Raw genomic sequence first — 25,333 nt, 5'->3', positions numbered from 1 at the left:
CTCTCTGTCTGTGAAGTGAGCAAGATCCTTTATTTTTAGTTGATTCTTTGCCAACAAAAGGAAAAACAATTCCAAAAAGCAGAAGTGTTTCTACACTTCCACTGTCTCCTCTTCACTTCATCTTTCTACCATTCTTCATTCTCACCCCTGGCTGACTCTCAGCTCCCCCTGCTCACAGGGCTCCTGCTGCTGCCTGCTTTATCAGGGCAGTTGTTCCCTTCCTCTCAGTGTGAGACCCTCAGCTTATCCCTCCCTATAGCTTCCATAATGCCTCCCAGCTCCATGCTGTCTCCACTCTTCAACAAGGGTTGCCCCACTAGAGGTGGAAATACATGGTCTAGTGGGTGGAGTGCCAGCTCAGGACTTGAAAAGTTCAAGATTGAATTCATATTTCAGACACAGTGTGAATAGAAGTTTTCTTTAAGTTTACCGACACTCTAAAATGCAGTGTATTGCCAGGATATCTGATTTAGTTCTACACAACTTTAACTGGATTATCTTTATATCACATGCCCTGGACAGTATATATTCACACTTCATGCCTTGCCTCTCCACTTGGATGTCAGCCCTTCTTTACCCTGCAAGAACTAAGTGAGTTTAAAAGCAGGAAAAAGTACTAATTTTATTTTTTTCCTTGATACTGTCAACATCACCAGATCTGCCCCATGGGACATCACTGCTCTCAGTGGAGTTCAACAAGGTTCTGACTACATAGACTCAATAACAAGCCATCCTCCCATAAAGGGATATAGAGTCCAACAGGCATTTGCTTTCCTTATTGTTTCAGTAATGTTAAATCAAAGCTTAACAAAGTAGAACTAGACCCACCCAAAAGGAGTGTGAAAAATGACAAACTCATAGAAATATTTAAACAAAGTAATAGAGACTTTGTTTTGCTATGGAAAAGAAAATTCACTATGACTAGGAGTGGTTTTGATTCCTTTTGAGGAAATAACCTAACCTCTCATAACTCCTCATCTGTTTAAACCTGTGATGGTTTCTTACTGCTTGAAGAAAACAGCACTACCTTGGAACTTGGTCTTGGCCTTTTCTTTACCAAAACAGCCAAAAGTGAATTTTAAATTCCATAGCAAAAACACATTTTTTGAAGCTATGCATATGCACACACAATTAAACCATAAACCAAGCAGTGAGAAACAAAGAAAGATGTCCTGTCCAGGACTGAGCAGTGGGACAAAATATATTTGTATTCCTGCATAGGACACAAGTCTCCTGTATAATCTAAGAAATTAAATTATGCATCTTTGAGGTATTTCTTTTCCTTTTCTATTAAACGGAGATTAAATTTCACCTTTCCCTTGCATATACTTGTCTACTTTGCCTATTTGTGATCCTTCTAAATTGGTCCTCCATCTGAAAGTTGGAGCTTCTACACATTGAAGACAAATAATAAGTTTTAATGTGCAGAAATCAGCAATGTCATGTGCACACTCACCAGGCTTTTGATACCAGCCAAATGGGTGTATTCTGACTTCAGCATCTGGTGAACTACAATTTGAAACTTGCCAAGCACTTCTTGTTTCCTCAGCACACGTCTGGATTCCGAGGCTGTTCAGAGTCAGGCACACAATCTTTCCACCTGCCAGGGAAATACATTGCTATAGAATTTTCATTTTTCTAGATAGTATTTTGAGAAAGGTGAACACAGCATGATTCCACTGAGTGTTAAAAGGAATTCCACTGACTTAGAAACCAAAATAGGAAAATACCAAAATAGGCCAAGTTCTACTGTTGTTGAAAAATCACGATTAATTCAAAGTGAGGGAAGGTGGGTAACCAATGTTGTAAACCATTAAGGTCACTAAGAGTATTTCTACTGTGCAAAGAATAGAACCTCTTCTTGGTGCAAGCAGTCCTTTATGTTCAATGTAATCCTAGAAATTAATAATCTGCATGTATGTTGAAACATGTTCCTTGCTTACATCAAGACAAACAGTCTGCCTTTCAAAGGTGGTGTAAATATTTCTGTGCCTGAAAAATATTGAGGGTTTGAAACACAGCTGACATCATCTTAGATCATGTTAAAATCACTACTGAAAGTTCTTTGACTATATGAATGCCAGGACCGGATGTCTGAAATTCCACACAAAAATATTAATCAGATAAACTAGAGGTGTCAGTTTTGCTCGTTCAGTGCTTTAAAATCCTTATTTTATGTTAGAACTATTTAAAGAAATCTAAGGTCATATTCAGTTCAAACTTCAAATTTCACACGATCATATGGAGGTATGAAAACCGTCAACTATTTTTGATTTGTGCAGTAATTCCAATCTAAATTACATTGGGTTACCTTTCCAAGCTATGCATTTTTGACTGAATGAAAATTTTCTCAGCCAAACAAAAAAGGGAATTAAAATTAAACATCTCTGAAGTGTTCCAGATTCCCAAATGAGCTGTAAAACCAGCATGTCCTAATGACCTCAGGGAAAGCTGATTAGCACAAGACACTTTCGAAAACAGGGTTAGCCATTTTAGTGGCCTAAATCTGAACTTGGAATAAAGTATTAAAACCTATTTCATTTACCTTGACCTGGATATCACTCCATTTTTGAACAGCTGCTATAGACTTTCTTTCAAACAGACCATTTTACAGCCAGTGAAGAGAAAGAAAAGACCTCTAGAACAGGATTCAGTCAACCAACTCAGTGATCCCATAATTGTGTCTGTACATCTCCCTGCTGACTATAGAGGGAGCAACACCACTTAACGTAGCCATCTCAGGTGAGTAAAATACATTAGTTTGACTTTCTAATAGCTTTCGAGTCATGCAGACTTTAAAAGATCCGATTTCCTTGGACTAACAGAAATCCTACTTGTGATGTCTTAAGTAGCTAAAATACTAGGGAGGAGAAGATATGCAACCTCTATCCCCAATTGACCTTCCTCAAGTAGAAGACTAAAATTTGGAAGCAGGGAAGTTCGGACATCCAAGGAAGTCGAAAGTCTAAGCTTCCCCGAAGTACCCGTAGACATTATGTGCTTAAAGTGCACATAGAAACCTAAATATTACTGAAATTGAGTCCCCTAAGCTTTAAAGAATGAAACAACATTAAAAAAAAAAAATCACAGAAAGAAGTCAACCAATATTTTGGAAGAGGAGTTGATAAATGAGAAGCGACTGTTTCCTGGACTTTTATCAGTTTTAAGTTCATTCTGTTGGAACTGCAGTCACTTTAGAAATCACTCTCATGAAGTTTTCTTAATAATATCTGAGATGTGGAGCATGTCAGACATGGTTTGGGTTACTCAAAAAAGTGCTAAAGAGAGTTGCATAAGATGTGAAAGGGCTTTTAAAGTGCCCTTCACAGTAAAAGAATGGTAAAGTTTGGAATAATCAAGGGAGGCTGAAATTATTTTTAAAATAAAAATAGTGAAAAAATACCTGGTATCTGGGAGTCATTAAAAAAGCTGAATCCTGTGCAACAGGGGTCAGCATCACACCAACGCTCACACTCAAAGAAGCTGGGAAAGGAAAAACATCATTAATCTCAGTATCACTAATAATCTGTCTCTGACATGGAGAAGGGAAGAGAGGATATTGCAAAGGGGAGAGACACTGAGAACTTGTAGAGTTGCCTTTCATGGTGAGACTGCTTCATGGTACTTCATACTGCATAGACACTTCCATACATTTTCTGTTTGTAGATGAAATTACGTTTGATCAGTATACTTCTACCAGACTACATTTAATAATTTAAATATTGATATCTGCCCTAAAAATATCAGCCTAAATTAATTTGGTGTATTATTGCCAAGCGACTTAACTGGCCAACCAGCAATTTAATACTAGTATAAGTAACAATTCACATATATATAGTTACTAGTTGCATACAATTTTTTTTGTAACTGAATTATAAATTTCCTTTAACTCATATGCTATTTTTATTTTGTTAAATATTCTTAAATAACGCTGTTCTTGGATCAGTACATCTGATCCCCTTCATCTGCTTAACAGGGCCTTGGTATTCCAGGCTTGATTAAACTTCCAGTAAAAAAAAAGAACTGTCATATCCTACCCATCTGAAACAGTTTTTCTGCTCATGTCAGTCTTATTCCTCACTGAGATTGCTGTTACTTTCTGGAATGGTACACGTGTGTAGAAGCTCTTCACAGAACTTTTTAGAGTGACTAGAAGGAAAAACAGAAACAAAATTGGAAAAATCAATAACTTACATATACTGGTCAAATAAGCATGTGGTCAAGGTAAAGTTCATGTTTCTATGCTATACTGGTCTAATAAAAGGTAATTTTACATTATCACAGTAAACTTTTGATGGTTAAGCCTGAAGATGGACAAAAATCCAATAAGTGAAGGGTCTAAAAGCTGAGCAAATTACATCACCAAGGAAAGATTTGCATCCCAGGACTTCTGAGACCTGTATTGACATTACTCCTCCTGCAAGGTTCAAAAACCAGAGGATAACTCCAGATTGGAAGACTCCAGTATGCTCATGCATTATTCAATCTGTGCTGCATTTTAGGCTCCCCAAAAGACATAATTTAATAGTTTAGTTCAGTGGACCTTTAAATTTTTCACAGCAAAATTGTAAGTTCCTGTACAATGATAACAGGCTTGTTTATCCAGCTTCCTCACAGGAGCCCTATGAGAAAATCATTGAACTTCCCAAGCATTCAAAGAGCAGAGGTTAAAATCCACGTGTTGATAACTCTGGATTTGTTAAAAAAAATATTACACTCCACAACTTTCAATTTTTACATTGCTTAACTACCATGACAATTCTCACAATGGTAGAAAATTAGATTGGTGACATCAATGACATTCCCATTTCACCCATATGATGAAAAAGTCTAAGACCCAGGATACAAATTGCTTGAACTGCCATTGGCCTCTCTGAATTGGGAGCAATTGAGGTGGACAGTGGAACTCGTGGTTAATATCTTTCTGCTTTGAACTGGAAATGAAAAACTACCCAAACCAGACTGGCCTTCCCTTGCACCATCACATCCCAGAACTCATTCATATATTCAGACTTTTTATCTCAGAATCAAGAGCCTACACACTGGCTTGCACTACCATGGTCACAGCATACATTATACATCCAAATCCCCAAACTTGCCTATTTTACGATACAATGTCTGTGGCTGCCAGGTTAGCACAGTTCGACAGTTTTCCGGTATTTGATCAATGCTGCCATCACAAATCTGTGCCTCAGGATAGAGGGTACACACAAAGTACAGGTCTGCGGTGCTTTGAATATCTGCCATTCGACAAAACTCATCTTCCTGTGTACAACCTGGGAAGTAAAGTCACAAAGAGTTACTCACACACATGAGTTTCTTCCTCTCTGTTTCTCTTCATGTCTTCGGTGCACCTAAATCAAAGAACTAAAAGTGAGAATGTCGATATTATTCTATTATGGTGTGAATGCCAATATTATTCTACTGTGGTGTGAGAGAAACAGGGACAGATTCTGTTTCTCGCCACACCATGTCAAGCATTACCCCGGTATATGGGTGCCACTCTAACACCATGATTCATGAAGAGCTCTCTCTTTTACTAAATATGACATACAAACTGTGTATAAAATAACTGCATCAGTTGTGGGTCTCTTACTTTAAAGAAAATAAATATTTTCTACAATGTCTTAGGAAGCTTTTGCAAAAAAAAAATATTTCTGAAGTGTAAATATGTTCCACAAAAAAATATAAATAACTTTTCCAGAATCAACTGCTCAAGCATTTGCTTGTGCCAGTTTGCACTGAAACTTGCCCCAAGGTAACAATGCACCTTCAGAAAAGAAACAAGGGTGCCAAACCCATTTCTTAATTTCAGTGGCAATGGCTCCTGTAAATATAATATATACTTCAAAGCTTCATTTCAAACAGGCATAGCTCTACCGACCTCTTTCAGGGATATTTGTGCACGGTTTAATACTCTTGGTTCTGCCTTCCTGGTAGTGAGAGCTAGAAACTCCTCTCCATTTATCACATCAAAACATACTTTATCAATAACTCCAAATATCTGAATTTTACCTTCTCCTTTTACCACTATGGCAAGTATCTATTTGGAGGTGAAAACTTCAAGGACAGCAGAACATTGCTCAACCTGTATCTTCTATTTCTCTTGCCCAAAACAGAGATACCCTGATGAGGAATAATGGGTACCCTTTCTGCTATGGTAGACAAAGATTGTAAGGAAGAAACAGGTGGCCCTATTAGCAATTTCCATGAAAATTTTGTAGGTTTTCTCTGAAAAATCACTAAGTCCAGAGTATCTACTCATCATTATTATAACACCTATTAAAATATTTTAGTTAATTATTATTCCTTAAAGAACAACAGTTTTCAAGATGTCTTACGTGTGAGACACCAAAGCACAGCTTCCTCTGCCGAGTACTTCTGCCTGAAGACCCAGTATTGCTGGTAAGGTAGAGAATAGTTCTGGTCACTTTGTATCTGGCTGTTGTCCATCAGGTAGAAAAGATCCTTTGTGGAATCTGAAATTCAAACAAACAAACCCACAAAAAAAAACACCCTTCCTTAACTATGATCTGGAATATATTAAATGTATTTATATATAAAATTCTGCCTTTCCCAGTAAAACACCTGCAACTGTTTTGTAGGGCTAGCAGACACCAAAGGCTTTAATAACAGAATTGTCCACCCACAGTTATTGATACCTGTGTGGGCAATGTCTCCTTGCTGAGCTGCATTGTCAGAATGTTTCCATCACCAAAGACTAGATGAAAATCACATATCCTAGAAATAAGAATGTTCTCTCTATTTTGCCACTCAACACATCAGCGTAACAGTGAAGTATAGTGCCTCGGAGCATGTTTACAATACCTTGATCAATCTAGTTTTATTAATCCAAAATACAGCAGTTTCCTTGTATTCCCTTGTGAAGCTTTTACACCTCTCAGTGTTAAAAGATTTCTTAACAAGCTTAACACCTATTTTAGTCTTTTTACCTTATTTCTCCTAGTTTATGCTTCCACAGACACCACTAAATAACTCCTTTCTGTCACCTACCTGTGATCCTTAGAAATGTGTCCAATGCTTTATATCCCCTGAGCTCTCTCTAAAGCAATCACAGCTATTTCAGGCTGTTTTCAAATTAATGCCTTTAAAGAAGGACCCAAGCAAATTGTTGAAAGAAATGGACACTCTTCACTTATCTTTCACAAATTTCTTCATAAACACCTTTTTAATTTATCAAATGCCATCGGCAGGTCTCATCCCTAGTTACTCCAACTTTGTGAGAGATTGTTGTTTAATCTTACATGCGCTGAAACAGCCAGACAAAAATGAAAATAGGAAAGTAAAGACAAGCTGATGTCTGCAGATGAAATGCTGAAGCACCTACTGGCATGCTGGGAGTACACAATAGCTCTGAATTTTCTATCAGAAAATATATGTTACCATGTGCTTTAAGTATGATCATCCAGTAATAAAAGCTCTGTAGACACTTTCCCAGACGCATCCACAACCTTTTTTAAAAGGTGACTTACAAGTCTCATTACCTCTCAAGTCTTAACTTCAACCTTCAGTTTCTTTTGAAACTTTGTGTCAGGACTAAAACCAAAGGATGGAGAAAGAAATTGCATTCCTTGCATAACTTCAGGTTTTAATGATATCAGCAGCCACAGCAAGGTACATGGAGAACCCTGAGGGCTGCACTCATGCCTTGGCAGGTAAATACAAGAGAATTTCACCCCCTGTATTAAGTGCAATTTTTTCTCATTTTTAAGTCTAGACTTTAAAATACCAGCAGTTGTAGAGGAGCTCCACTAGGTAAACAGGCATTTTAGTTTCTCTTCCTTTGAGATTAAGCAAAATCAGTAATGCGCTTCACGTTAGGATTTTACATGTATTAAATCACATGCTCAGGTATTCATCAAGGTTCCTCAGTAAACATTACAGTTCATTAGAGATGAATCAATGCGCTCTCATCAGGCTCCACTGCTCTCTTAGGATTATTGTGCTGAAGGCCCAAATTAATTCTAGTAACTTAATACAGATGATTTTGGATAGATACATGATTTAGTATAATGAAGAGCAGACGCTGCGATAACAAAGGAGTCAGAGAACTTCACAGGTCACTCACTTTTCATCACACACATAAGAAACACTTGGGATTGCAGTTTCATCCCGAGTTTTTCTAAGCATCATATTTACACTCCTATTTTCAGTAGCAGCAAATATGCCCAGTTACCCAGGATAAAGATTTGATTCCTGGGTTTATGTGAATTTTTTTCTCAGCCAAATAGTATTTCCTGAGTGGTTACAGTTCAATAGGTCTTGAAAGTATAAGCTTTCACAGAACATTTTAACACTTTCGTTTCCAACCTGGCCAGGGAAGGTAAAAAACAAAGACAGAAGGTTTACATTTTTAATATCTTTCTCAAAACCTATATCAGACCTCATACCTAAGAGAAACCCTCTGGACTTCACAATACTTACATTATCACAATACATATGTGGCAATTTATGATATTTTCTGGTTAAATTCTACACCTTCCTATGCTATCTTCTGCTACCTGCTTGTCTGTCCTTATATACCTGACAACGTTAGATCATTTTCTGTTTTCAAAGCTGCAGCATCACACTCTGAGGTTCTAGTCCGGGTGACCATATCAGAACCTGGAACACAACAGGAATTAAAGAGCATTTATCTTTCTTCCACAAGACAAAATCATCCTTAGTTCCCAAATTTAGCAAATATTTTAAAGTGCACCATTTAGAAAAAACTCCTCAGGTAGTTCCACCAGCTGATGAATCACAAATGAGTAAAACCATCTATGTATAACTCTGGGAAAAACCTAAACCAAAACACGCTGTTTGGAGGATACAAGCAAATGCCATGACCCCAATTACTGTGCATTCAGCATCAGTGCTCTAGAGGGTGTGTGTATTTATAAAGCAATATCACAAATCATTTGTGCAGGTCCTCCTAAGTAAATTGTGGTGTCCAGAAAGTAAAATTGCAAAACCAACACATATGTAGTTGTCATGCTAATAAAAGTAACCCATTGAGATACATACAATGTGCCAAGTTATTAAGATACCTGGACACTGATGGGAAAAAAGCACGTGTCTCCATGAAAAAATTTTTCACAGGTATTAAAAGTTGTAAAGCATATTCTCAGACACATGAATTTACCCAAATTTCATAAAACTGACAGTAGCAGGGTTACTCCAGATTACATCACCCCTGCCAGAAGAGACTTTTGAGTAGTGTCTCAATTTGGATGGTATAAAATAAAGTGAGAATGACACTTCCATTACAGACCACAAATCTGACACAGCCTACAGTTCATCATATGCTTTTATAACAACTTCTGTGAGATAACTCACCTCTCCACAGGTAAACTTGCTGAAAGGTAGTAAAATTTCTTTCTGCCTCTTGTACCAATTTAGAAGCTAATAAAGAAAAATGTTTGTTAGAATAGCTGCAGGTAGTATTGAAATGCTCAGAAATTGACTTAAAAACACATCCCTAGACTAGGCATCGACTCATTTACAATATGATACCCTAGAGAAGAAGGACCTGGGTGTCCTGGTGCTAGTCTGGGTCCAAGCTTTACTCTATTTTTCGGTGCAGCTCTATACATCTCTCTTTTTGTCTTTGCTTCAGATTATACCTTTCTTTCAGACTATTAGCTTGAATCTGCCTGAATTAAATATTGGAAGTATTACAGAGTAACATACTAAACCAAACATGTTATTGACCTTCATGAATTTTCACAAAATAAAACTTGAGAGGTCCATCTATCTAAAATGCATCTGATTAGGGAGGTCTTATTTTCCTGTGATTGTGCAGGTATTGATTTACTTGAGAAAAAAAAAAACACCGAAGTACAAGAGCAGGCTGGTGAAAAAGGCAGAGTCTATACAGAATTAAAGAAATGTAAATTGAGATAATTCACTGACATACTTCCACTGAACACTTGTCCTCCCAGAGTGAAGAAAAACATCATCTCTTTTTCATCGTAGCTCACATCTCCACATATTCCATCAAAGACAGACGTTACTTTTGGACTCCAGTCATTGGCATTGCAGATTAGCACATCCGGATAGCTTATCAGACCACACAAAATGAGACCTAGGCAAAAGCAAAGAGAGAGTTGCATCACTCCAATCATGCTTTGCACCTACACAGAGCTTCTCACCCAAGCATCCCAATGCTTTCTCTAAGTGCCAATGGAACCTATGTCACTGAGACAGATAACCTTTAGTATTACTAAAAAAAAAAAAACAAAAAACAGAGAGAAAAACAGAGCCATATGTTCAAATTGGAGTACTAAGGTTAGCTATTCATATCTAAACTAAACATTTGTAGCCTGCTTTACAGAGATTTCAAGCACATACTATTACCACCTAATAAAATATTACTATTAGCGGATAATATCAAACAGTGTTTTCAGCATTTCATAGCACCACGGAGACATATTCAATCCTTTGGCGGTCCTACAATCTCGGGCTCTGAACCAAGAAAGCACTTATATTGTTACTGGAATGGTTTCCTGTATTGGTGCCTGATTTCAGTCAGCCCAAGCCTGTGTCTCCCCCAGCATCGCGGTGTGACTCCAGTGGACCAGCACTCTTAAGGCCGGGTGTTCTGGCATCAGTCTGTCACCATAACATCTAGACAATACTCAGGTCTTGTTTTGTACTTGTTTTCACAGTTCAGGCACTTCTATGGTTTTACAATGCCCTCTCTGGTTTGTTTTTATGGCCTTGGTACATGAGATATCGAATATGCTAACTTTTTTGGTTTTTTTTATCTTCTTTTAAACAAAGTGCTAGTCCAAGCAACGCATTTACCTCTGTTATTAAAGCAGTTATGTCTCCCCAATGAAACAGGGAGCTCTACAACATTAATTTTTTTTTTTTTTACACACCTCCTTCTATTCTCACAAATATAGACAACCCAAACATCTCACAGTAAATGTACAGAGAAATAGACTTTACAGAATATTTTGATGCAAAAAAAAAATATGCTATGTCAAAACAGAAAATACTTTTATGGAAACATTTGCTTGGCAACTTCCACTGAATAAGTTTTCTCAAATCCAGGATCAGTTTCCATTCTTAACTGGAGAAGTGGTTGCCACACAGCAGCCAGTAGCACATGCCTGGATATGCTGAGTTTGTCTTTAAAAACGTGAGACATCTCAATGAGAACTTCACTTTTTCTATAGGAAATGCACCTCCAATAGGAAAGCTGATCCCATATGAGCTCAAAAAGAAACTATAGAAAGCTGGCACTGACATTAAGTGATTAAATTTGCTGGCAGATTCTGGGCTCTGCCTAAGTCCCACCTCTGCCAGACTCTGTTCATCTCGCTCCCACTTGCTCTTCTAACTAGACATCCAGACTTCAGAGATTATAGCATTCCTGCTTTCAATAAAGTAATGTGATTCCCTGTTTAGCATTCTTTTTTTTTGCTCCAAAAGGGAGCTGATTTACATTTTCACTACAAGGACTCTGTCTGGGGGCACCATCTTAATTCCCCCATCAGCTGAAAGGCACCAACTTTTGGCAACCAGGCTGAGTTATGTAAGTAGAGAGACATTTTCAGAATTATTTATCTCATCTGAATGCAGATGTCTAAAGCAGGTCAAAAGAATTATCCTTTCAAAATGTCCATTTCTCTCCAAGAGCAGCTTGATACCTCAGGTCTTAATCTCTACTGCTCCAGGCCAAGTCTTAGGAATTACTCAAATTCTGCCTACACCAAAAAGTGTCAGTGATGTAGAGGCAGGCTGCTGACACTGGTGTGGTGCAGAGGTAGGTATAATGCATCCAAAAATGAGTTCTACTCAGTGCTGGTATTCTACCGCAGAATTTTTTATTTTGTAGTTAGGCGATACCTCCCTCAAGTGCAATCTGACTCAAGATGAAGCCGTCGCAGCAAGAGTCCCTGCTGCAAGTCTGCCGACAGAAGAGCTGAGCATCAGTCAGAGATGCGCTAGATGCTGAGAGCACCACGGAGTGATACACGCCAGAAAGCACATTCTGAAAACTAGTCCTTTCAAAGGTCTTGAGTCCAGACGAGTTAAATTCTTGTCCTGGGTAGACAGAAGAGGAAAGAAATCTTCAAAAGAGCTCAAGAGGAGATGGGATGCTTTTGGATTGCCTGCAGACTGCAGTTGGTTGAAAGTTTTATAATAACAACTCAGTCTTAAAAGTTCTTTTCTGGACATTGAGCTCCAGATGCAAGATAAGATCCTCAAATGGTTTGGTCCAATTATACCTGGGTAGTTGATCAGAATGTAGTGCCAGGGTAGGAAAAACAGTCCACTGTGCCAGCAAAGGGCTCCTAAATCAATGTACACAGTAAGGATGGTAATATTCTACTTTAAAGCACTACATTAATAACTGCCAGGTACAAATAAAACAAACTTATCTCACTAAAAAAGTAAAATGTGTAATTTGTCAAGCATAACTGCATCTGCAATTAGGGCTTCTGTTAACTAGACATATGTATAAGAGGAAATTATTCATATAATCCTGGATATAATCTGCAATATCAACAGAAATCTAGAGTAGATCTGGTATCAACATTATTACGTTGATAACAAGTTCAGAAGACTTGTTTTTTTCAGCTGAGACTTCGCTCTTTATTTTTATTATTACTAACAAATGGCAACTGTGAGTTTTGGATAGAAGTGAAAAGAAAACAGTGACAGCAGAAAGTTTTGACTCAAACACTGCAGCATTCTGCATTTGATTGTCTTGTTTCAAATGTGGTATGAGGCTTAAAGCTGGACACACACTGGACGGGACATGCAGCAGTATCAATCAGACTTAGGCCAAAAAAAAAGTCATGTTATACATTCATTAGTCCAGCTGAATCACTTTGGAATTCACTGGAGAGCAGGTTATTTCTTGGTTGGTATAATAATACGACAATTCACAATCAAAATTATCATAAACTGTTAAATTGTGTATAAGCTGGTCAATAACGCCTCATAAATAGCAAACTGTTTAATAAAGAGAAATCATAGTAAAACAAAATAGAACAGAAAAATACGTCAAATAGAATTTGAGGTTTTGTGGAACTATCTGGTGGAGAAAACCATTGAAATGGCTCATAAAAGCTGTATTCCTAATTTATAGGCAACAAGACAGCAAGGGAAGATATGCTGGGGTTTCTGGGCTATCGCTAAATGTTAAGCTCTGAAAAGTATTGTGTCTTCTTAAACAAAGATGCTCCCCACATTTAGTCATGACCCTATATAGAAGTAACCACAAGTCTGGGCACATCAGTCTACTATTAGATGAGTGATCCGCATCTGGTACCTCTCTTCAAATAGACCATCACTGCATCTCCCTCTGGGTTCCTGACATGCAGCAGGCAGCTGAGGCGACCGATGCTGGTGGCAGTGGGGTTCCCCAAAACACCTTGCACCTGAGTCAGAAAACAGGTACGCACAATAAATACAACCTAATTGGTTTCCTCTTCCTTATTCAGAAACTCTGTTTATAACCACCACAGCTCCTTGTGGCCCAGTGTGGGCATTCTTTATTCCATCAAATTGAGGTCTCAACTCTTCAATGCCACATTGCTATGTTTAAAAGTAGTGAACAGGAAGATGTTACAGTGCTAAAGAGTACACAATTCAAACTCTGGGCTAAAGGAAGGGACTGAGAAATTATGACTGTTTCAGGTGACCTGATTACCAACCTGGATTTTTCTAGTTTGGATTATCCAGATTAACCTTCCTTTTAAATCAACCCAATTGTCAGGAGTTCAGTATATTTTAAGAACAAAAGTGCCCTGTGATGTTTTAACCAAACACTGAGGCTTTCAGGTGTCACTTTTGGAAACATCTGGATATAGCTTCTTTACCAACTTGCGGGAATTTATTACTGGCATAGTGAAAAGCAATGTCCAAGGGGTCAGGTAACAGCCTGCCTTTCTTCTATGATGCTGTCTACTTATATTGAATGTACAGTATTATGACAAACACATTTTTAAATATGATAATTTTTACCAATCCAGAGGTGGTGCAATTGAAGTTGACTTCAGCAGCACTGTATAATTCACAGAGAATTTCAGCAGCAGAAGGAGTTAAAGTGACAAAACCACACGTGTCTTCCCTCTCACAGCCTGAAAACAAGAAAGAAATCTTAGATTTCCTAGCATTTCATGTGCAAAATTTCTGCTACAAATTCCACTGTTTACCATTGTTTGCCTAGTTTTTTATACCTCTGTCAGATTGCAAGCACATGAATTTCATTAGCCAAATGAACTTTAGTATTCAGCTAATTTAGCAGAGAGTTAGATTTTTAAATTAACTCAGACTAATGCAAAAAGTTGTTCGTCACCTGATGATAAAAACAGCTGAGTTAGGTCTAACCATCCACCCAAATATTTAATGCCTGCTGAAGCGGACAGGGAAGACTCTCATGAACCACTTTGCTAGCACATCACATCTGCCTGATACCGTAACCCCATGGCAAATAGATCGTGACGAATATCGGCATGATGGGAAGGAAGGAAACATAAAAGTCTTCAACCTGCAGCAACCACCTGGTCAGTGGAGCAGGCATCTATCCCCCTCCAGATTTCAGAGGGGTTGAAGATCCCTCTGCCCTTACACACTCACCACTAACTTGCTGCCACAGCTCTGCTCCTGGAACAGGAGGTGAAATTATTTCTAGATTTCACTAGTAAAAAATCAACCAGCTTAGATCAAAATATCATCAGAAAAGTAAGGTAAGCAGTCTGACTTTGTAGAGAAGAAGAGAGGGAAAGATTAAGCGTGACCCTTCAGTGACCACCCCAGCAGTAATATTTTGTAGTAGTGCTGACACTTTACAGTGAACATAACTTATAATGAAAATACAGGCTGCATGCACTGAATCAGATTGCTTGTCAAAGGGTGATCTTTTCCTCCCCAAGTTCATTGCCATGGTTGTCTCAACTCAGTGTCTTGCTTTTGAAGGTCTCCAGTTTCACAGGAAGGTGCAAGAAACCTTACAGTATATGGCTAGGAGATAATCTGGTGCAGGAAAATCATTCCAGTAACACATACAAGGCTTCACATATTCACTTTTTCGCACGAGAGACGAATGCTTCAGCTAGACCAGGGTATGTGACACAAAGTCACTGACTTTGTCAGAGTTCTGTCATGTCTATCCTGGAAACAAGCCACCTGTGTTATTACTTGCCAGGATGTTTTTATTTTGAACATAACCCCTCTATCTCTCTTCACAATCTGAGCATTAGGAGACAGAAGATGAGACCGATTCAAGGCACCCTGAAAGCAGTGCAGTGATTCCCTTTGGGCTTAGATGACTTTGAACCAACATCAACCAGCAAACATGATGTGTCCATTTCTAATATAGTATATACATTGTAAGGCTCAGCAGAGGAATATCTCTGCACCTATAAATATCCTTCTGAAATAAGCAAGGATGATTATTCCTCTTTTACATGCCAATCAGGTAATTTGGGAAGAGGCCAAAGCTTGGTCTTCACATGTCCTGAACACCTAATCCTTCTTTTGTCTGCACCTATCAAAAGTCTGATGAATGTTTCCTAGTCTGAATCTCAGCTCTCATTCATATTGCAAACTATACCAAATGGCTTTAAGCTCAGATTGTCTGAAGTGGTATGTAAAGTCAGAAGACCTCTTTCTGACAGAAAGACCAATTTGTTTCCTGATACGAGATCACCAAAAGTTGTAAACATCTTGTAGTGAATTCGTGCTGAACTGCAAAACATATAGTTCATCTAGGAACTTAACTATACACACATCATATAAAAACATTATCATTTTCTGTGATGTTGTCTGTACAGATTTTCTGAGAGCTTTCCTCACCTGATATGCACTGAAAAGCTGGACTTTGCAGGTCGCCCTGAAATGTCTGAGACTGAAGAATTTGAGCTTCTTCTGACCCATAAATCAGTCTGGAGGAAGGAACTCTCTCAAATTTTCTGAGCACTAAAAAAAAAACAAAACAAAACACTTCAGGTAGAAATAAAAATGGAATAATTCTGTAAGGAAAGAGGTTTGCTCATAAAGAGGTTTGCTCATTAAATGATGTACCATAACTCCATAGATAATGCAGGAGACAGCTGGACTGAGGATATCATTTCTGTTTACATTCAAGTGAGATTTCTTTTCCAGCAGCAGACTGGTCATCTCCCGTTACTTGTTCATGGCAGCGAAGCAAGTACGGAGACAATGGGGGAACCAACTTTCTGCAAAACAGCCACTGAAACAAGAGCCAGCTCCAACACAACTTGGCTAGAAAGGAACTCCAGGAGCTTTATCACTTGTGTACAGGAGCCCGACAGCCTGATCTCCATTGAGTTGAGGCTCAGGGATCTATCTAAGGTAGCATGTCCTACACGCTCCTTTTTTACTACTTCAGTTCAACATTTAACTCCAGACTATTACTTTACTTACCAAAACCTTTTATCTTCTCTCTCTGAATTGGAAGCACTACACCCAAAAGCCCATGAGGTCTAAAGATGCAAAACCCAAAGATCACTAAACGGGGTGAGGAACCCAGTTTAAGTTCCAGAAAGTTTGGCCCTGGCTGTGCCCTGAAGCTTATAGTCTGGTGAAGGGGCACATATGGCAACACCACTACCCTGCTCAGATTGCTACTACATGTATTACAAAGGTTTTTTCATATGAAGAGAGGAATGAAGGAACATGGTGGCTTGGCATCACCCCTGTGTTGACTTGTCCTCTGAATTCCCTGAATGAATGCAAAACACTGGGTCACTCCAACCAATGCCTGGTCTAGGTCTAAAAAGGCTGAGAAGCAGAAGCCCTGGTCTGATCTCAGCCCATGCGAGATGTCCGCATATGGAAGAGAAGCTCTTCAGAGACAGGCAATGAAGCTGGTGAGGGGTCTGGAGCACAAGTGTGATGAGGAGCAGCTGAGGGAACTGGGGCTGTTCAGCCTGGAGAAAAGGAGGCTGAGGGGAGACCTTATCGCTGTCTACAACTGCCTGAAAGGAGGTTGTAGCATGGAGGGGGTTGGTCTGTTCTCCCATGTAGCAAGTGATACGACAAGAGGAAATGGCCTCAAGTTGTGCCAGGGGAGGTTCAGGTTGGATATTAGGAAAATCTTTTTCACCAAAGGGATTGTCAGGCATTGGAATGGGCTGCCCAGGGAAGCAGTTGAGTCACTGTCCCTGGAGGTGTTTAAAGGACGCGTAGATGTGGTGCTTAGGGACATGGTTTAATAGTGAACTTGGCAGTGCTAGTTTAATGATTCAACCTGATGATCTTAAGGGTCTTTTCCAACCTAAATGATTTTCTGTGAGTAACTGGAGGCTCAGCCCTTCTCTCCCCAGCGCACACGGGCGCAGAGGCCCAGCAGCAGGATCTCAGCCCTCTCGCTGTGAAGCGTCTGGATAAACCACAAAATAAAAGTCAGGGATAAGTTCTTAAAACAATCATATGTACTCTTACAGCAAACCAGTCAGGACTAAATCAGAAGCAAATGTCCACTGTTGTCAGGGCTGAGTCAGCAGGTGCTTTTGATAAAACCGTTATTTCTGCTCAGAAAAAACATGAGGGCTGGCCAAATACATAACACAAAAATATCCTTGCACTTGGCTGGGGAGAGGGCTGAACGATGTTGTAAACAGACGTGGAATATCTTTTCCTTCCTAGAAACACAGGACACCAAAATATAAGCATTGGTCTAATTCTGCACTAATCTACATTTCTGCAACTTGCAGAGATGCCTGGTTAAAAAAAGAATTCATGTATTTTCACAAAAATGAAAAGTAGTATTTTATGTCGTTTGCAATTGTTTGCTGCCCTCATTTCCAGTGCAAAATTCAAAATAAAATATGGCACTTTAAAATGCTTTGTTATCTTTCTGATTGTTGTTTGCCTTTTTTTTTTTCCTAATTCTGTCTTCTTCCCACTCCCCTATTTTCTCTGCTTTAGTATCAGAGAAAAGTAGAGAAGAGGAAGAGTGTAATGAAACATTAAACTGAACACATTGCAAAATCGATAGAAATGCTGCCTTTTTTAAATTTGTGGGTTTTTTAATATAAAGAAAGGAAAAATGTGTTTATAAAGCTACTTTGTAAATAATAATAATAATAATAATAATAATACCCACCAGCTTTGATTTTCATGAACTTGTCAGTTCACACTGCCCACTCCTCAATAGTAATATAACTACTCAGCCATGTCACAGATCTAGAGTATAGCAGAAATTTCCCATTCATCTCACATACTAGAGTAAAGCTCTACATCCTATCCCTGTTGTTGCAACAAATGTTAAGCATGGCTTAAAATCTAAGAAGAGAGAGAACAATAAGAATGAGCAGGGTTGTTACAGCTTATTACTGTGCATTCATTCAAGAAAATTCTTTTTCTGTCTCAAGACTCAAAAAAACCCAAAGAACAGCTGGATTATTTATCAACCCTGACCAGTCACCAGCCTTCTGTCAAAGGAAGATGAGTCTTCAGATCCTGCTGTCTTGTTGCATGAGAATTCACTTAAGGGAAGTTGAAGGGGCAGGGGGGGAAGTAAAAATAGAGATAATCGGTTTCACTTTCTATAATGCTTTTTGGAGGCACAGAATGATCTTTCAACGACAAAAACGAAATTAAGTTGGACTGCAAGTTATTGAAAAAAACAACCAAACAAACAACACACAAACAAACAAAGCCAAGTCTTCTTGGGTGTTTCTTTTTGTTGTTTTTTTAAAACCTTAAATTGTCAACACTTGTAACTGTTGATTTGTAGTGAACTTTTCTAGCATGATGCACAAAAACAAGCACAGGTATCTACAGCTGCTCTTTCCTGGACAGAGTCAGAAACGCTCAGGCAGGAAGACTCAAGGTAAGTAAGCTATAAGAGAATGAAGGTGCTCTGAGTCTTTTGCTCAAAGAAACAGCCCAATTACCCCATGTCTGAGAGCAACAGAGGCTAACACCTCATGTTCATAACTACAGTTTCTGAGTGTGCTCAGAGAGAAAAAAAAAAATAGCTATTTTAACTGAAGATAGTTTTGCAACCTCTTCACGGCCAAGGGCTTTCGTTTCACACTCCTTCCACTGATCATACGTGTCATAAGACATTGTCTAATTTAGAGCACACAATGACATCAGTTTCTAAACTGAATATTCCATTAAACTTGATACCGATCATATGATGAGCAATGAAAACTTCTGGAAAACTATTTTTGGGCAAGGCAAAAGCTTTGGGACTAAGAAAAGTAATTAGACCTTACTGCAGTTTATTTCAGTTTGTCTGAAGCCAAATCCTGCTTTTCCACAGGCTCCCCCAGAAGATGAGTATTGAAGTGCTAAATCAGTAAATACATTGAAACAATTGCTGGAGATGTTATGGTTATATTTTTTCAACTTCTTGAAAACTGGCATTTCACAACTATGTTCAAGCAGAAGTAAGTTCCCCTAGCTTGCAAGGGTATGTTCACCAAGTCAGACACCATAGAGCAGGAGCTCAGAGGGTGACGTTATGCCGCTGCTGTGAGGTCACTGTCAAACACAGTCTATTTTACATGATGAGTGATAACTTTACCAGGAAATTCATCACTCTCCTTCTTTACCATTAGCCATCCCATTATTCTTTGGGGTTTCCAAGCAGAGAGCAGCAGATTAGCATACATGAAAAGCCATCAGACATCTGAGAGTGCAAGAAACCTACTTCTCTCTCTTCACTTACAGGAACTGACTTCCCCACTGCCGTCAAGAAATGTAAAACTACAGAGCAATGTGGCTTTAGGCAGAGTCCACTACTAAGGGAAAAGTGAATCTCTGTAAGCTGGCAAGCCAGCTGTGGAACAATGAGTCTTTTCATGAGGAGGTTTCACTTATGTGGGGTGAAAAAATATCAGAAATATTCTTCTGACACTTACCTAGGCACTGGTAGTCTGTAAGGAGATCATCTGTTTCTTTCCAGTCCAGTGCTGCTCCAGAGCTATCAACGCAGAAGGACTTCTTAGTGTCAGGGTCTTGTTGAGAAGGTCTATACTGGCCATCTTCATCACACTGCAAACCCTGCTCATTGCTTTGACAGTACGTGATACCTGTTATAAGTAAAGAAACAAAGAAAAAAAGGTACATTGATAATGCTCTCACTGGGTTTCAAAGAACGGATGAGGTTGGAAGGGACATTTGAAGTTCATCTGGTCCAACCCTCCTGCTCAAGCAGGATCACCTAGAGCCAGTTGGAGACTCCACAAGGTTAGAGACCCCACAACCTCCCTGGCCAATTTGTGTCAGTGCTCAGTCAGCATCATAATAAAAAAGTGTTTCCTGATGTTCAAAGGAAACCTCCTGTGTTTTGGTTTGTGCCCATCACCTCTGGTCCCGTCAATGCAGCAGGACAATGTTTCAATGCCGTAGGACAAAAGTGCTCTAAGTGCAGCAGAGACTTCAGTAAAAATTAATCTGTAATTTGCACAGTGTTTTGTTCTCTGAAACATGATATTCTCACTGCTTTGTTGTTACTGCAATTCATGTTCCTGACATTTTTAGGATTCTCTGCCACGGATCAGAACTCATTTATGCTAAGTACTGTAAAGCAAAGAAGTATAGAGAAGGGCAGGTTTGTTCAGTGCCTGCTGCAATAGATCCATAAAATGTTATGAATCACAGCACAAGAGCCATCACATCCATTTGTTACACCCCTCACCTTTGTTTTATTCTCCTTTTCAGTGAGAAAGAAAAGGCCCTCACACTGCATTATTAAATAATGTAGAACTTTGATTTTAATTACAAACATTTTCCCAACTACTTTACAGTTTTAATGATTTAGAAATATTTAGAAATCAAGTCTCTGTGTTCCACAAACATAGAAATCTGGAAATTTGACTTACATCGAAGGCAGCAATAGCAGGTGGAGAGAGCCTGACAGGTCAACCACCTTGATGTCCTCCTCCTGAGATGCTACTGAAGCATCAGAAGGAAGGAAGGGAGGGAGGGAGGGAGGGAAGAAAGAGGGAAGGGAGGAAGGGAGGAAGGGAGGGAGGAAGGAAGGAAAAGAAAGAAAGAAAGACAGAAGGAAAGAAAGAGAGAGAGGGAGAAAGAAACTGCAAGTGCAGTAAAGAAAACGTAAGGAGCAAACTTTTCAGCACAGGAGTCCAGTATCCACACAGGGAACATATATGGAAATGAAGAATGACAATTCAATCTAATGTCTTCTGTAGGCAAAAGCTAATCAACGATGGGGTACATTACAATAAATTTGTCGGAGTTTTGAGGTTTGTTTGGTTGGTTGGGTTTTTTTTAAGTCTACTTAAGAGAATAAATAGATTGAAACAGAACAAAGCAGTCCCTATACTCACCAACACTCACACAAAACATTCTCACTACTCACTGTAATTTTTTTATCCATGATCTAATGCTACAGAAAAAAAAATAATTTGGACGTAATAGGTGCTTTTCTTTATGGAACTGCATGCAAGAATAAGTCATTTAAACTGACCACACCAGCTTTAGTGAACACATTGATACCCACTTTGTGAGAAGCATTTGTATTTTGGCGGAAAATGCTGCACAAAAACGCCAGAGTTCATGAAAGTGCCAATAAATGAACCATGTAAGGTGTTTCTCACTGATACTGAATGTCCAGATAAAGTTTCTGAGTACAATGAACACACCTTAAGGAACCACAACATCCTGGATGAGACTGACCACTCATTTCTCATGCATTTTTAGTCAAAATACCAGACAGTTTGTTCTGTCTTTGTAAAACATCTTTGAATGTATGCAGAAGAGATCATAGCCATCCAAAAAAACCCCAGAGGGAGAATCTTTTTATTGTTTCAAACTTACAGATGAAAAAAAAATCCATTAGTTATTTGAAGACAGAATACAAAGCATAAGGGAAAAAAATGAGTTCAACTTACAGTGTTCAGCACTGAATGCTCCATAGGAGTTGGTAGTTTTGCCCACAGGACACTTGATACAGGAGGAACGTCCTGTCTGATACTGATAGTAGCCAATAGGGCAGGGAACACATTCATCATTCTGGAAATGACTGCCTGGAGGACAAACAACTGCAAAGAGAACAACTTATTACTCTTTTGGAATCCAAGCAGTTCAGGCATTTGCACACACATGTGTGGGTCTATATATATATTTCATGCTGGTAGACATGCCATAGGCTTCACGCTCTTAATATATGTATTTCTAGGTGGAATAACACAGGTGAACACTCCTTAAATGTTCATTAAATACACCAATGACTGGAATATAGGCAGTGGTCTTTTTTTTTTTTTCCTCGGATCACCCTAAAACTGTTCTTGAATTAGTGAACATCAAGCTCTTTGGTAATACCAAGTCCAGGACTGATTTCCATATGTCAAATCCATTTGTAACAAGATAATGCATTTTGTGGATAGGTTCTGAAAGAAAAGGTACACGAGATAGAAACAGAGTAACTTCAACCACTACAGACAGAAACAGAAAGGTTTCTAGGAGCAGAAATTCCAAAAACATCATACAGAAACCCACCATATGGCAAGAGTTTCATTCTGAACTCCTGGTAAAGAAATTTTTGGAAAGTGCTTCCAAACTAAACAGTAATGGCTGGATTAAAGTCACTAGTTGTGCACATGACAACGCAAACACAAAACAAATAGATATTTTTAGTCAGTATATATATCATTTTCAGAACAATCAAGAGTAATATTTACAGCTGATGCATTACATATTACAGAGAAAACTCTTTATGTTCTGGGAGGTCATGAAATATTGTTTTTCCCTCTAGATCATTCGAATGAGCATTAAAGCAGAAGAGTCACAAACACATTTCCAGGACAATATCTTTACTTGTTATTTCACAGCTGCTTTCCAGATGTAGATTTCCTTCAAAACACTATCAAATGTATATTTTGGGACTTTGACAAGGTGTAAAACTACATTTCTGTGCTTTCCCTATGTCTTGACAGCAGTTTAAGCTTGTATGAGAGAGAAACAGTAATGGAAAATTGGCCATCCTCACTACAACCCATATGATGAATTACTGTTCTGGCCAACATATGGGAAAGTAAAGTGATTTAACTTATAGGAGCACCTAAATTATAACAGACTTAAATAACAACTAGAATAAACATGACCATATCTTCCTTCATCTGCTGTAAATGGTCCAGTGGGAAGGTCTAGGATGAGACAACTGTGAAGCTGAAATTTTCCTGCTAAGTACATATCAAGGCACTTACTCTTGGTATAACACATATCTAAAATCAATTACGGAACCAAAAATTCCTGGATCAGACAGAATTCTCCTTTCTCAAGCACATTATTTAATACACAAGAGTGTCTGATAGATTTTAAAGACATTTTCCAACACATGCAAAAAGGATCATGCTCATTACAAATGAACAACAGTAGAAATTGAAATGAAATTAGTATCCATGCCTAAATGGAAGAAAAAATGCAAAGGGAGAATAATTAAGCAATTAAAGTTTAAAAAAGAACAAATTAAGCTTCTCAGAGCATTCTCCTCTTTTTGTAGTTTGAGTCACGATGTGAAAGTAACACCTGTGTGTTCTATCACATTTTAAGCAAATAAAATTGCCTTTTTTTCACACATTGGATCAAAAAAGGGGAAAAAGAACAGAAAAAAAATGTTGGTGCAGAGACGTTTGATTCTAGAAGTCAGACAAACCATCATATTGTACTTTCAAGCTTTAACGTTCACACATTTTAACAACATAAGAAACTAAATAACAGCTTTGAGCCAAAATCTCGGAACTAAACGTTAGCACTAGGCCCAAACTTTGTAACCCTAAATTAGGCAAAAAATAAAATAAAATGTGAAAATAAAAATAATCCCCAAATTTAATCCCTTGCTCCTGCACATGAAATTCGTAACCTGGTCTCACTTCTAACTAGACTCGGACTTCTGTGTACCAGGGGAACAACACACTGAGTAGCTAATTCAAGACTAAAGAACAAGTCACTGGAGCACAGGGTCACCACTCCTCACAGTATCCTCCCTTTACCTAAGACCAGCTTTTGCTATGCTAAAATGCTGAAAAACTGTCAAAACTGATCTTTACCCAATGCTTGCACTGCTCTTTCTTCCTTCCAGGGATACTGGAAAACTTTGGGATGTCAGATTTTTGATCTAGATTATTAGAAATGAAGTCTTGAGCTGCCAGCTCAGCTAGAAATCTAGCATTTTATTTTACATTTCAGTTATGCTCTGCTCAAAGCAACTCTAAAAGATTTGCCAAGAATTCTAAATAATAAAAGGAACCTCATAAAAACATAAAATAAATCAAAGATAATTCATAAACAGGCTTCAGGTTTTCTCTTAAAATAAATGGGGGAAGAGGGGTTGAGTTCATAAAGTTGCCTCCTGGACAGTTCCTAGCTCTCTTCTTTATGACTCACACCTTAGCAAATAAAGTGGTTTTTGTCCTTTTAAACTTCAGCTAAAATAAAACTCTTACCTCAGACTCTTAAGGAATTATATTCCTAAATACCTGTGGGGTAAAGTAATTCAGTGTAGGAGTCAGACAAAGAAAAACTAACACGATGTTACCCATTTTACAGGCATGAAAACATGAAACAAAGCTAAAATAGAAGAAACAGATGACTGTAAGGAAAATACATGACATGAAGAGGCAGGTTCATGCAAGCTGCTTGTTCCTAAATGAAAATATTAAGTTTATTGAGAATACCAGCAAGCTGCTGCTACTAAGACCTGTCCATGCTTCCTGAAGCAAGGGGAAACATCACTCACCATGAAAAACAAGCAGATATATAAGATCAGGATCTGAAAAGACAATTTATATTCCAACAACAAAGTGGAACAGGAAGTTGAAGAGAATAACAAAATAATCCCTGTCACTCTCACACAACTTTTATTTCTGTAATCACAGAACTTCTATACTGTAATCACAGTACTTCTTACTAGTAGTCCTTATTAGTAGTAAAGAAACAGACCCAGACAGGATAAATGACCAGAATAAATCAATAATTTAAAATAAAAGTAAACATATATATATATATATATATATATATATATATATATCCTAGAGGAACAAGAAGCAGAATTCCTAAATCACCTATTTAGAATAAAATACACAGTCGTACTACACAAATCATTTTCCAGCAGCATGGATACTCTGACATCTTAGAATACAAAATCTCTGCAAAAAGCTGGAGCAGAAACTCTCATTTCCATGTCTCTATGGTAAGTCTTTTTTACTGAGTGACTTTTTCTACAGCTAGCTGGTTCAAATACGTATGAACTAACTTAAAAGGTGAATTAATTCACTGCTTCCTAGAGACCTTTATCCCTGGCAGGAAATATTTGGCAGAAAGATCCAATTCTCTGAAAGTTCTTCTGCTCTCAATGATGGACCTTACT

The 25,333-nt window shown here is 38.3% G+C and overlaps 1 protein-coding gene across 1 annotated transcript in view; it reads right to left on the bottom strand.

Moving 5' to 3' along the window:
• TG (thyroglobulin) overlaps positions 1 to 25,333 on the bottom strand; it is a 164,370-nt gene that overhangs the window by 99,385 nt on the left and 39,652 nt on the right. Inside the window, exons 21-34 of the mRNA XM_021298862.2 lie at positions 21,858 to 22,007; positions 19,863 to 20,033; positions 15,820 to 15,942; positions 13,987 to 14,102; positions 13,292 to 13,400; positions 11,860 to 12,057; positions 9,920 to 10,087; positions 9,340 to 9,405; positions 8,545 to 8,625; positions 6,342 to 6,479; positions 5,100 to 5,276; positions 4,038 to 4,149; positions 3,404 to 3,483; positions 1,457 to 1,600 (exon numbers count right to left, since the gene is read on the bottom strand). Of these exons, the coding sequence (XP_021154537.2) occupies positions 1,457 to 1,600; positions 3,404 to 3,483; positions 4,038 to 4,149; positions 5,100 to 5,276; positions 6,342 to 6,479; positions 8,545 to 8,625; positions 9,340 to 9,405; positions 9,920 to 10,087; positions 11,860 to 12,057; positions 13,292 to 13,400; positions 13,987 to 14,102; positions 15,820 to 15,942; positions 19,863 to 20,033; positions 21,858 to 22,007 (1,833 nt within the window). The remainder of the gene's footprint in view (positions 1 to 1,456; positions 1,601 to 3,403; positions 3,484 to 4,037; positions 4,150 to 5,099; positions 5,277 to 6,341; positions 6,480 to 8,544; positions 8,626 to 9,339; positions 9,406 to 9,919; positions 10,088 to 11,859; positions 12,058 to 13,291; positions 13,401 to 13,986; positions 14,103 to 15,819; positions 15,943 to 19,862; positions 20,034 to 21,857; positions 22,008 to 25,333) is intronic.

The sequence above is a fragment of the Columba livia genome, chromosome 2, assembly GCF_036013475.1.
Source record: "Columba livia isolate bColLiv1 breed racing homer chromosome 2, bColLiv1.pat.W.v2, whole genome shotgun sequence".
In the NCBI taxonomy this organism is placed as follows: domain Eukaryota; kingdom Metazoa; phylum Chordata; class Aves; order Columbiformes; family Columbidae; genus Columba; species Columba livia.
The sequence above is the reverse complement of the archived record's forward strand: the minus strand, read 5'-3'. Positions and strand labels throughout refer to the sequence as shown.